The sequence below is a fragment of the Centrocercus urophasianus genome, unplaced genomic scaffold (genome assembly GCF_019232065.1).
Source record: "Centrocercus urophasianus isolate 14NV4802_14NV808 unplaced genomic scaffold, USGS_Curo_1.0 seq_14, whole genome shotgun sequence".
NCBI classification, from domain to species: Eukaryota; Metazoa; Chordata; class Aves; order Galliformes; family Phasianidae; genus Centrocercus; species Centrocercus urophasianus.
In genome coordinates this window covers 31,624,889-31,638,834 of record NW_024884586.1, presented here as the reverse complement: position 1 = coordinate 31,638,834, position 13,946 = coordinate 31,624,889, and the positions used below count along the sequence as shown (strand labels likewise).

The 13,946-nt window shown below is 41.2% G+C and overlaps 1 protein-coding gene across 3 annotated transcripts in view; it reads right to left on the bottom strand.

Moving 5' to 3' along the window:
- The window catches only part of TTLL5 (tubulin tyrosine ligase like 5), a 126,911-nt gene that overhangs the window by 31,333 nt on the left and 81,632 nt on the right, over positions 1-13,946 (bottom strand). For all 3 annotated transcript variants that reach the window (XM_042813189.1, XM_042813190.1, XM_042813191.1), the window contains one exon: positions 503-680. In XM_042813189.1, coding sequence (XP_042669123.1) covers positions 503-680 — 178 coding nt within the window. The remainder of the gene's footprint in view (positions 1-502; positions 681-13,946) is intronic.

Here is a 13,946-nt window from a genome sequence, read left to right as displayed (position 1 = left end):
CCAGGAGGAGAAGAATTTAGTCGAGCTAAAGTCCTAATCTGCTTGCCACAGAACATACAGTTGCCAAATACAATTTCAAGACCCCAGATTTGGAAACACCAAAATAGGAGTGACCAAGCTTGAAATACTACTACCCACGAGCAACACAAGCAAAGGCAGAACTCAGCAATTCAGTAACAAGATTAAGTGACAAAGAGCTGTGGGGACTATAGACAACTTTAAGGCTGCCTGAGGCAATGTAAGGTAATGCTCTGAACTTTGGCAGAAAAGAAAGCAAGCACATGCCAACAGCCAGGATGTCAATGTGGTGAAAAAGGCCAGCAGGAACTGCAGCATCAAAATTTTATTAAAATCACTGCAGATAATATTAGTCTATTGTAATACTCTGGAAGAGCTATTTCCTCAACAAAAGCTGTGCCACATGTATTGGTTTGAGGTTGTTCCTACTTAGCTAAGACTTGGTCAGCACTATTAAGTCCAAGACAGGAGCTTTCTTAGTTACCTGGTGTCGGGCTTGGCTTTGCTCCAATAGCTGTCGCGACTGAAGTTTTTGCTGCTGAAGTTGCTGCACGGCTAAATTCAGCTGATAGTTGGGGTGTGCCAGTGGACTCCGTGTCACTTTGCTGTAGACATTGTTCTCCACCTCCCGTTCCCAGGCAAAACGATCACTCTCTGGAGCCCTGAGAAAAGAAAAGTCATCACATTTTTGCTTGTTTGCCAATACAGACTCTTGCTTACAAGGCACCATTGCTTCCTAAAACCTCCTTAATACTTAGACAGCTGCGAATTTGTTTTAAGTGGCTTCAACAAGCACAATATCTGCTACAGGTGCCATGTGCCAACTGCTGCCTTATTAAGGAGCTTCTTGAATTCTAGGGCAGAATTACATTAATAGCTGTAACACCATGTTTGAGAGGAACAAAGGAAGATAAAAGAGAAGAGAAACTTAACATTGGAACTGTGGCTGATCAGCAGTAAGGAGATGCAGTGTTGCAACAGGAAAAGAGCAAAAGATTTACATTACTAATGAGATATTTATTTGCAGTTGTAGAGATTGCCAGTATGCTAACACAAGGCTCACACCAAGTACATGCATGCTGCAGTGAGGGTAGAATAAAGGCATGCAAAATAATTCCCTCAGAGAGGACAAACGATTAGAGGGATGAGACTGCAACTGTGGCTTACACTGACTCCACACAATTACAATCCAAAAGATGTAAGGGGACTGAAGATGGGTTCACTTCTTTCATCATGCATGTAATGCAATCCTTACCCAGAGAAAAGGCCTCCAGCAAAGAGGCAGTTCTTATAACCCAGGCTTACATGGTGGAAGTTCAGCTGTGGTCTGCAACTTGATCAGTACGGACAGAAGCTCACCAGCTTGCTTTGAAGTTTGTAAGCTGTGGTGAGAAGGCAGTACCAGCGCACTTATGCAAAAGGCTGCAGGGCTTTGCAGAGAACAGGTGGCAGACTGACAGAGCCACAAGTTGTCCTGAAGAGGCTACCATGGCCCAGCAACTCACACACAGCGATCATAAGAGAGGATGCCATACAGCCTACTGTATCTGACACTCTGCCTAATAAAACCTTCAAGCCCCAGTGCCTGAGCTTCCCAGGCTTCAGTTGATCTCTGTCATGTTTCTCTCAGCCACACTTTTCGAATGTTGCCCTTTGGTTCCCAGGGCAGACTTTCCTTGTGTTTCCTGTATATGTCATAACTAACTGGGTTGTAGAAGATACTTGTTGTCTTACATTTCATGTCATAATTCAGAGTGTAGGTTACAGTTTTGACAAGAGTGTTATCTGTAGTCTCCTTGTTTTATGATATCATCAAAACTTACAACCTAGCTTTTCTGAATGTGTCACAGCTTCCCCTATAATCTTCATTATCACAGCAGCTCCTTAAAATGTTCTGAATGATGCTTCAAAACACACCAGAAGAAACTACCAGCCTTATGTACTCTCTCAAAAACAGCCTAATGTGTATCTTTCAAAGCAAATTATAACAAGGACTCTAACGGGTACCTGTCCATACTCAGTTCCTCAGCAACACAGGAGTAAGACAGTCTAGTGGAAAAGAAGTTCAGCTGCCAGTATTTCCACCCCTGCTTCCTCCACCGCTACCGCATTTTCTCTTCTGGGCATTAGCATTCTCTGTTCAAGGGATCCCACTTCCTCACTTTGTTGCTTCCATTGTACCCCAGCAGTGCAATACTGGATGCATTACTATTGTTCCCTGCTATCTGCTGCTACACCTCAACAAGATTCTCAGTTCTTTTTCTTTCACGAGTGCTTGGAAAACTGTAATGTTGCTGAGAATACTTAGGCCTTGAAAGACAAGCTGTAGAGGTTTGAACCTGACTCTGAGGTTCGATCTCTTGGGAGATTAGCTCTCCTATTCTGAACCTGCCATTCTTCTTCTGCCCTCTTTATGGAGCAGGAATCATCTCCTCTTATTAGGTTATGAAATAACAGTTCTCTAACATCATCCAACATCTGAAAATGTTATTATAAAATTAAAATAAATTTCTTAGGCTTTCAGCTTTCCTCACTTTCCTCTCCTGCAACACCTAATTTTTTTTTCTTTTCCTTGCCTTCCAAAACTCTTAGATACTTTTTTTTTACTCGTGGTCCTGTAAAAGAATCTCAGATACTTTCCCCTTTCTGTTTCTGTCTTCAAATGAGATGAGTACAGGGTAACCTCCACAGTGATTATGTTCAGGATGTGTGTATTCTTTTTACCTTTCCTCAGTCAGTAATGTGGCCACTCTTCTCTGTTACTGTGGTTCCGTCTGCAATTGTTCAGCTCTGGATCCACAGGTGTTGCTGGTCTCCCAGCACTGTCCCCTACTGGGCACGGGATGCCACAAAAACCAGTGCAGAGAATCTTTGAAACGATTCCCAGCTGCCTTCTCTCCAATCTTACCAAGTGGCTTAACAGCAGGCTGTCGCCATGTGGACTGAACTCTCACCCCAAGGATAAAAACTGCTCTTTCCACTGTGTAGATACTGACTTCCTCACCAATCCAGATGTTAAAGCTCTCTGGACTTCTCTCCCGTGTGAAGAAGCAGCTGCCGTCTCTGTTATTCTTCCAGTAAAGTCAGGGACAAGCTCTTAGTGGAAAAGCACAAAGAACTGTGCTGAGCTGGGGACGTACGCTTCGGGAGATGGCTGGGGGTTACTGCAGATCAGCTCTTGAAACAAACATCAAGTGCAGAAGACACAAAGGTGAGCTCATTCAGGAGATCCACAGAAGACACATTAGGGCTAGGTAAGCAGTTTCATTACTTACTCATCAGTACTACTAATAAGATCATGGCCTTCAGTATCTCATTTGAAATAACGTTTTATTTGTCAATTTGCTCTGAGTAACGTTTTCACACCAGTTATTCCCCATTTGAGAAAAATTCCTCATTTGAAAAAAATGTTCCCGAAGAAAGTAAGCCAGCATGATCCCATGGGGATACCTCTCATGGATCTAATAACTAATTAAAAGCACGTGAAACGAGACAGAATAAAGGGACAGTTTCCACATGAATCTGTGCTATGGTCTCTGCTGTTCAAAACACTTAGAAATGATCTAGGAAAGAGTGAAATTTTTTAAAAAAGAAAAGTTTGCAACTGAAAAACTGAAAGTCACTGAGAATTGCAAAACAAACATCACATTACCAAAGAAAATTACCAAAGGTATGGAACAACATATATTGTGGAACTATTGCGGGACTAAATAAATAAGGACTCTTCATTGTGGAAAAAAGGACAACTGAAAGGAAGTAGGAAAAATATATTTAAATTAATGAGGTTCAGGGAGAAGAAAAATGGAGAACAATTACTTCTCATACTGTAAGATATTGGAAAAAAATATGAAACCACCAGACGAGCAGGTTAAAACAAATAAAACAAGGCACTTTTTCTCTTAATACGTAATTAAACTGTGGATGCCTTCATATTACAGGAAGCTAGGGATACCACAAATGTACAGGGTTCAAAAGTAATTGTACAAACTAATGTAAGCAAGAGCCACTAGAACTGTATATATACAAAGATAACACCTCCTGCCCAGAAAATCACTGAGTCCCAGAGAATACTGGGGAATTACCATCATTGCATAACATCACCTAATGCTCTCCCCCCCCATTGTTTTCCATAGGCTGCTGCCTGAGCAGGACACGGAGCCATGCAGTCCTTTTGGTCTGAGATAATGCAATCGATTTTGTTTATGCATCAAGAGTCTTGAAACAAAATCTGCTGCAGGTAGCAGTCAGAAGTTAAGAGGATTCAGTTAAGTTCCACCATTCATTCTAGAAACTAGCATCTGTTCCAATTCCTCTTGTATCATCTCAGAACCTGCAATCCATAAATTCAATCCTTTGATCATAAATAATGCCTAGGAAACAAAAGATTGAGTGATTGGTTCTAAAACATGAAAGTCAAGATGAAATGAAGGAGATAAAATTGATATAAATGAAAACTCCATTGAAGTTGGACCTGCTGATAGCCAAACTGGCTCTGTGCCACACACGTGATATACAGTGACAACAGTTTGTAGTACTGTGAGGGCCACTAACAATGGCAGAACTTCAGCATCACTTCCTTGATCCCCATTTCTTCTGTTTTGAGATAACTAGCAAAGGATTAACTATTATGGGAAGACAAACTCTGAAGTCTGATAGTCCTGTTTTTAAAAATGCACGGAGAATGCTGCCTTGATCCAATGTTTGTTCACTCTCAAAAACTTTCATTTGTTTTCTAACTTGTTTTAATCTAATTTGTCTCCTATTTTAACCAATACTACAGAGTACAATAACTTTTTAATGACATAATATTACCCAGATAAGTTTAAATTAAACTACACAGGAGGACACTCTTGAAACCATACTACCAAATCTTTAGGAAGAACTAAGTTAGAAAAGCCAAACCAATCCCACAAAACTGGCTAATATTTTCTTGCACTGCAGATGGTCATATGCAGATCCCTACAGTTCCAATACATGTATCCTTCACATCACATGATGCAGCACAACAGTGCTCACTTTTTTTTCTAAATACTCTGCTGAAAGTACTGTTGCTTGTCAGAACAGATTTCACTCTCACGGCCTGCAAAATCCTTCTGGACTGAATATGCCCGTCAGCTGCCATGGGCTTTTCTTCTATAGATGGAAATCAATATAAATTCACAACTTAAAGCATAAAATATTCGATAAGTGAACACGCACGCATTTGCAAATCTTTAGATCACTTTCATAGAGGGGTAGTTTATCAGCACTTTCAGAAAGTCCCCATATAACATATTACCACGTTGCTGATACTACATCTAAAGCCAAACTTCCTTTAGTACAAGAAAATTGAGCTTAGGAGAGACTCAATATTCTGCTGCCAGTGACATGCTCCAGCTCTCAGTCTGTTTGCCATGCTCAGAGGAATGCATCATGGTATCATGGTATGGTTCCTATTCTCAGCCTCATCTTACCAGATGCCCTAACAAAGCAAGATAGCACCTTTACGCCCTTCCTGAAATTAGCTTTTCTGCTTAAGGTATTCAGCAACAGATTCAGCACAGTAATGAAGCCTGTAAAAAGGCTGTAGAGGACCTCACAACTTAATAAATACTACAGGGTTCACATGGTAGAAAAACTCTATTAAAACAACCTAGCTGAAAGAAAAGCTTTTTCCACAACTCACATCTTTTTAGACAAAGTCAAAAATAATCAGAAAGTACCCCCAGTGGAAATGACGGTTCATTAAGAATCGGTACCAACAGGTTTGCTTGTTTTCAGTTCAGAATTATTCCTTGTACAATAATGACTGCTCGAATGCATATTTGCTTCTGTCCTTACTACAAAGGCTGCCTGTTGGGAATCTCAGACCTTAGAGGTGAGAGAGAGAGAGTCTGGAGAACGGAAGACTTCCCTTTGGTTGAGCAACCATGCAGCCAAAATCAAAGTGCACAAATGCATGGGCCCCAATGGGATATACCCATTCAGATCAATGGGTCTGCTCAGCCTGGGGAAAAGAAGACTGAAAGGGGATTTGATCAATGTTTATGAATATCTAAAATACAGGAGGCAACTGGGCAAGGCCAGACTCTTTTCAGCAGTGTGTAATGGTAGGACAAGGAGCAACAGCCTAAAACCAGAAAGTAGAAAGCGCCATACAAGTACACGGAAGAACTTCTTTGCAGTGGGGGTGACAGAACACTGGAACAGTTTGCCAGAGAGGTTGCGGAGTCTCCTGCTATGGAGATATTCAGTACCTGCCTGGATGGCTACCCATGCGACCTGCTGTAGGGAATGTCCTTCAGCCCAGAGGTCAGAATTTATGACCTCCAGAGGTCCTTTGCAAACCCTGCCGTTCTGTGCTTACAGAGGACAGGTATATACATGTATGTACGTACATGCGAATGGGAAACAGAAATTCCCGCCTGTGCCACCAGAGGAGATTGAGTTTCATTCTATCAGCCAAGCTGGTTGTGAGCTATCTTCACACTGCTTGCTCAGGATTATTTATGGGTTGCTTAGTCTAGAGACCTGGCCAGAATTCAGACCTTTACTATGTACAGGAAATCTCAGCCTTGGCATTATGGTCCATCTTTTGTAAGCAAGATTTTGTCCTTCCAGCAGCTCTTAGGGCTACTCAGTATTTTTGGCAAGAAACCCACTGTGTTCCTTTCTTTGAACTGCAGCTTTTATAAAGCCTGAGCCAGAATTCCCTATTCCTCTGCACTGACACAATAAGACTCTCTGCTGCAAACTTTTTGTCTCACAAAAGATACAAGCTTGCTTTCCAGAGAAATTTCAATATCTCTCTCTGTTGTTATGATCACAACCTAGTCTAAAAGTGCTAGAACACAATGCACTAACCTTCAGGTTTGCTGGTCCTAGATTCTCTTTCCTGCTTTGGTTATCCATGAGGATGTTATTCAAAAATCATTAGCTCTCTTCTGGTGCAAGCAACACTTTCATAATCAATTACTTTCACCCGTGCTAGAAGCTAATGCAGATATACTGCAGTTCTACATGCTAATAAAATACTAATAAATGCTAATACATTTGTTCACTGACTACAGGGAAAAAAAAAAAAAAAAAAAAGAAAAAAAATTCTAAATAAAGTAGCTGCTGTAAGAAAGGAATGGGGTGATAAGCTCCTACAAAAAACATGGATGCTGACTTCTGCCCCTACTTCAAACGGATTTATAGGAAATGCCAAGGAATTAAGCTATAATCGAGTCCACTGAAAGCCAGCCAGAAAATCTTGCAGTTATTTTGTTATTATCTAACATATAGCAAGTCCTTACTGAAAGAACAACTTCATTTATGCTTTCATACACATTTCATGCTTTCATTCGAATTTTAGCTGAAGCCTTCTTCCAATGGCACAGCTGGGCACTTGCTTGACATTGACTCCTGTGTAGCAGGCAACAATATCAATTCATGCAGCATGCTGGTGTTTCCCATGTATCACTTAGTAAACAGAAATTTTGAAACATTTGAAAAGTGCTTACGTCTCACTGAAAGGTATGCAAACTATGCTCAAATTACTTGTGCAAATGGAGCTTCAGCAATCCTGAAAAATAATGCTTTACGTGCAACTCTACTTAGTTTGTAAGAAGCAATAGGATGACAGCAGGAGTTGGTATAAGCTGGAGGTCTACAAAACTGAGTAAAAAATTCTCATCCTTTCAGACTAGGTAACGAGCTAACAATGATGTTTTATATCCCCTTTCTGTAAAGGCTGGAGCTAAGGAGGAGCAAGGGCCCTCTCTGGCAAGAAGGGAACATAGAGCATTTATAAATCATAGCTCCCACCTTGCCAAGGAATGTAAGACAATCTCAGGCAGTAGTTTCTTGCCTACAGGGCATTCAGGTGGTATGACACGTCCAGGAAGCTTTCAGTACAAAGCCCTGGTGGGCACCAGCTGCTAAAAAAGTAGTTGGCCTAGTAACTAATGACTCCATCTAGTGTGGCAGCTCCCAGCATCCTGCTGACTTATGCTCAGGCACTCAGAAAAACATCAAACATTTTCTTTGGCACACTATGTGTTTCTTCCATCCCTAACAATAGGCCCTAGATTGGGGCTGGCTATGGAGCAATGATAAACATAGTGGGACAAAGCCCAGGACGCTGGGGGCCTGGCTGAGACGCAGAGCAGTCGGGCCTCTCACAGTGCTGCTTGCCTCAAGGCCTTTCTTTGTCTCTTCTCCCTCTTTCCCTCCCCTCAGATTCAAAAGCAGTAAATTAAAAATTAAGAAACAGAACATCAAGCTTTCCAGAATGGTTTGTTCCTGTCCTCTGCTGTTATCAAGAGTCTCTAGGAAAGAGCCATTTTGGTGTAGCTTGGTCAGCAAGAGCTTCTATTTTAGCATGGCCTGCAGATCTGACTGCTGGAATATGCAGACCCCCTACAACACAAAGCAGCTATACCACAGAAGTAAAGAAAGGCATCTTTCCAAAAAACACCAAAAGGGAGAACAAAGCAGTTTTGATACTCCTAAATGAGCTCTGCCTGGAACTTTGGAGACCCCATGAAGCCCAGAGAGCGGTCCAGAACTCCCCTGGCAAAGGTACAGCCAGACAGAGAAGGAGCAGGAAGCAGAAGGCCTGTGTAAAAGGAGGAAGCCATCACCTAGTCTGCCATCTGCTTTCAGGCTCTGCAAAGGAAGCCATGGAAAAGCTTTCAAAGTTAATAAGCAGCCTATCGAGACTGCATCGGCACAGTAAATGTGGAATGGCATTTTGGGTTCAAATCCAGTTCAAAGTGACACATACAATCTCCCACAGTGAAGGTGTTACAGAGATGTAGGAAAGCTTCTGTCCCAGAGCACCAATCAAAACTTCTCTTAGTGATGAGGCACAGATGCAAGGAACTTGTAATAGGTTCAGCCTTAGCTCTTCTGCTCCCCACTTTCTCAGTAGCCTCAGCTGCCTCTACCTACAGAGCAGGTAAGAAAGTCATCAGCATCTTCATGCTGTAAGACAGCAGATGTACCAGGTGCAGGTCAAGTTGGTTTAGGGAAAGAACAGAAGTTCTGTGGAATTAGCAACAATTTCCAGATTCTTTCACAGGTTAACGATTAGAGCTAACAGAGGCACAATTTAAAGAACCCAGAACATTTTTATGTGCATAGTTTTAAGCAAGTGTCAGGAGTCCCCCTCTGCTATTCCCACAGTTCCTCCTTTACACTGAGAGAGTTGCTGTTGTTACAAGAATTTTATTGAAAAACAAAGATGCATGCAAAAGCATCCAATTTGTCTGCTTGCAATGCCCATGTCCTAGGGGCTTGGTGGAGTCCAGGTGTCATATCATCAGCTGCACAACAGCACAGACAGGTATACACACTCAGTGTCTTGAACTTTCCCTAACATCCCCCACTAAATTTAGATTTTCGCATGCTCTTCTCCTTACCTCAGATCTAAACCTTCACTACTAGATCTATATCTCCTTCGAGCTTAGTCAGCCTCACCAGACTTTGGCCTTTCAGACCTTCGTGTGCTCTTCTATAAACTTTCTGTACTTTAATCAGTATTTGGGGCTAGAAAGGCGCTCAAATCTGAATGCTTTCTGGATGCAGATGCACAATAGCTATAGTGGAAAAGTCCCTTGTCTGCCTGCTCCTTTGTTATATTCTAACAAGTTCTATCCAAATTCCTGGGCTTTCTCCCTTTCTGATATATGCTGCTGATAATACAATATATTTTATTTCCTGCTCCCTGGCATCTGTAAATTATTCCTGCTTTTTCCCTGACACTGACTTTCAGAGTAAAGATAGATTTTCTTATAAGACAGACTGTGTAGTAGCTGCTAAATTCTGCTGCAGATTAGGAATTAAGTGAGTTTTAGGTCTTAACTCTCTATATACAGGCAGGCTGGATTTAGCAGGTTGGAAATGAGGTGCATCAAACAGATTTGTGGCAGTCTAGCAGATGAAGAACAAATTGAGGTTATGGAGTACTAATAAATCTCTGGAGGTAGGCCTAATCTACCTCAGCTATTCCAAGATTTAGCTGGCATTATAAACCTCTTACTTACAGGAGCACTAAACTTGCCAGTCTTTAGAAATTAAATATTTTCTCTTCAATGGAGCCATTTTTCTGATGGGGCCTTAGTAGCATCCTTGGCTGCAGTCTCTCATATCTGGGGAATAAGGGGTTGGTAAAAAACAGGTTTTTTTCCTTCTCTTTACACACGGCAGCTTTTAAATTCACTATTAGAAAGACTAAATGAGGAAGAAAATTAACAGCCAAATGGCTGCTAAAGTTCAGTGCCACCACGCTGCTGTGGTTTATCAGGTCACTGGAGAACCAGTAAAGGTAACTAAGCATATCTTCACCATGTGATCCAGATTAACAAGTTCACCTAGCCTCAGTGAGTGCAAACAAAGGGGTGAACCATACGGAGTGAGAGGTGGTGGTGGTCTCATGTTTCCCGCACTTAATTCCATACTTGCAAATGCAAGCAAGCTAGCAAAAACATTTTAATAACAAGATATGCGGGAAGATTAACAAAGAAGCCAGCTACTTCTTTCAGGAGGAAGCCTTGGGAAGGATAACCTGCCTACATTTATGACTTGTAATTGCCTGAACTGCCTTCCCCCACAGCACCCCCCCAAATTTTAAAGCACTAATTAGATATGAAATTCGAACAGAAGAGATGGATTTTGAGTAATTTCCCCTCACCACTACTGTGCTTTGCTTTGACTGGGAAAAATCATTCAGACTTGGGTAACAGGGTACCTAACTGCCACCTTACATTTGCCCTTTTATCCTATCCAGTGAATTCAAAGCACCAGGAATTAAGATGCATTGCTGTGCCACTTTCAGATGGGAAAGGTGTTCCTTGCTAGAGGCTCCACTATAAAACAATAGCATGGATTGAGTGGACCAGCACAAAATGTGACTTGTACAGACAGCACAAAAGCTTACTGAAAATGAAAACAGAACAGACTGTTGGGCTCTACTTATTCCTGATTATATGTTTTGTTAGTGGATGGTAACAGTATCGCAAGAGGATGAAAACACAATAGGCACCACTATCTGCCTAGAATAAGCTTAGGCTGGGTCTGTAAGTGAAGACACTATTCTGCCACTGTCCTGGAAGCGCATACTCCCTAGCACTGTTCAGAGGCACAAGGGTTAAGTCAGGACCAGTAGTTTAGCCCTGCACCCTGTAATGCCTTCTTTGAAAAGCCGCTCACAGTTTACAGGGAAAGAGTGAGAGTGCAGCTGCTCTCCCAGCCAACATTTGGTTCCTATTATAGGGAATAAATCTCCCCCTCCCCCTTTTCTATTTTTTTTCCCCCTTTTATATTAAAAGTCCATCAAACGCATTTTTTTCTCCTTAATATTTTTCCATTAAGTTTCCTCCTGCGTAGGCTTTCCCAGAGTGCTGTGCTTCTCACTAGATGTGCCCAAGCAGCAGCTGCAAGATCCCACTGGAATAACAGAATGGAGCAGCTCACGCCTCTCATTTAAGTCTCAAGAGGCAAATGAAAACTTAGAATTGGGCTACACTGGTGAAATCTAGAGCGCTTGAGAAGAATAAACAAACAGAAAAACAGACTATTGAGCTTGGTAGGATTAGAATTCAGGAGATGGGAGAGAGTACTCCAAGTGCTCAGCCTCTGCTCAAGACTATAAATACCCTGCAGAGCTAAATGACCCTGTCTCTATCAGCCTCCCAAAAGATGCAGGAGAGGATGGCATTACACCACAAGTCTTCCAGGGTTCCACCAGGATTGTGCTGTCTAAGCTTCGTACTTCTTCAGGCCCAAATGATTTTTGAGTTATGTCATTCGACTACGGAGTACGGATGTCACGTTCTCCCAACTTCAGACAGTTTGTCATCTAAATACTAAACAGACAAAGCTAAACAACAGCATATGCCTCCAAATTCTACAAAATTTGCTCTGAAGTTCATGAAAACAATCAAATTTGCTTGACATCCACTATACTTATCATTTTGTTGCAGTAAATGAAGACCCTCTTCAGGTGTCTTTTAGAGAAGCCTTTATAAATCTTGATAGCTTAGAGAATCTGTTTGTGGGGACAAAGCAGGCTGAAGTATAGAGTTCCCCGACATCATGCTTATAAACCTTAAGGCCAAAAACAATGGCCAGGTAACAGAACTTCACAAGAGAAGCAACACTTCTAAATTCAGAACCTGTATGCCTAGAGGAAAGGCCAGAATCTGTTCTGCACTTCAAGATCAAAGATGTGCAAATTCAATTAACCAGGAGTTGTCATCATCTGAAGGCTACTTGGGCAACTATAATATTAGGAGGAATGGTCCAATAAAATGAGTACTGCAATGGCAATAGGAAGGCACATCTGATGCTACCAGCCAGCAACACAGCTAGAGTTGTATAACATCTATCTGCAGACACACAAACAAGTAAGAAAAAATACAAAACATGAACTAAAGGTCTCCTGGTTTTGGATAATTCCCCAAGCACCAATACATGAGCAAAGAAAAGGTCTGAAAAAGATCTTTCTTTCCTTCAAAACCTAAACAATTTATCAACCTAGCTCCAATGTAATGAAGCTCAAGGGACTGCCCATTAAAAAAAATAAACATACACAGTCCCCTAAAACCTTACCTGCTCACCCAAGAATCACCAATACCATTTTTCTCCATATTACAATTTTGATTCCTTATGAAGTTTCTGCTCTTCTCATCCCTCAGATAAACTTACATAAGGTAACAAGGTACGGCAACAAACAGACTGGATTTGAGTGACCTCTCAGTTGCTGAACAGACTGCTTTTCCTCCTCAGGTTCCTCCTGCCGTTCCATTACGCCGGAGTTAAGAGAGTATTTATTTATTTGCCTCCACCTTCTGTACGAAGAATAATTCACCTGCTGGGGCTCCTTGCACAGTAGGGTGGAGAAAAAGTAGGATGTGGCAACTGTGTTAGCACACATTTTTTATGTCTATAAGCAACATGATTACAAAAAATGTAGCTGGGGAGTGGTGGTGCAATATGTTCAAAGCCATAATCAAATGCATAATAGTATGGGCTATTACTAGTGCAGAAATTGACCTAATAACTGTAGACGTTGCATAGACATGGCTAGTATATCACACATTGCATATTTCTGAAAAAAAGACCACTGATACAGAGGCCACAGATATATACTACTCACAAACACCAAAATACAAACTTTCAGCCATCTGAAGAGCAGCACAACACATTGGTACCAAAGCAATCCCAGAGTTGAGTAGTTATTTTACATCTAGAAGATTTTCTGGAATCCCTGCAAGCCTAATTCATATATAATATTGTACTTGTACTGTAAGAGGTAAATCCTATTTTTCATCCAATATCCTTAGAGATCATGGAAGTTTCCTGGAAGTGCTTATTTCAGCCAAGACAAAACAAATTTCTACCCATGTTCTTCTCAAGCTAAAACTGACAGAATTTCCCCAAGTCTGTAGTGCTCCTTCTAAGAATCCTCCAGACAAACCTTACTTGCACAAAAAACAAACAAACAAACAAAAAACAACAAACCAAAACACAGCACACTTTTCAGTAGAGAAAAATACCTTAAAAACTAACAAGGTATTTTTCAAAAAACGTGATACATTTTGGTGGTAGCTAAAATGCAACCTCAAAAAAAAATTAACAGAACATCACTTTCACTTGAGTTACGTGCTATCTACTTCTGATGTTGAAAGACAAAGTATTTTTATAAAATCTATAGCCAACGTTGGAACAACAACAAAAATCACTGCATCTCTCCCCCAAAAGCTCCCATGCATCTGTCCACCACTATTACCACGAGAAACTAGTATCAACATACCAGAACTGGACTATAAAGATCTGCAATAAAAGAGTTGAAAAACTTCTATTTTTATAAAGCCTCACCTGAAAAAGCAAGCTGTTCAAGTACTGCAGAGCAAGAATCTCTCCATTTTTGGCACTTTGTCCTCCAGTGATTAATACCACAG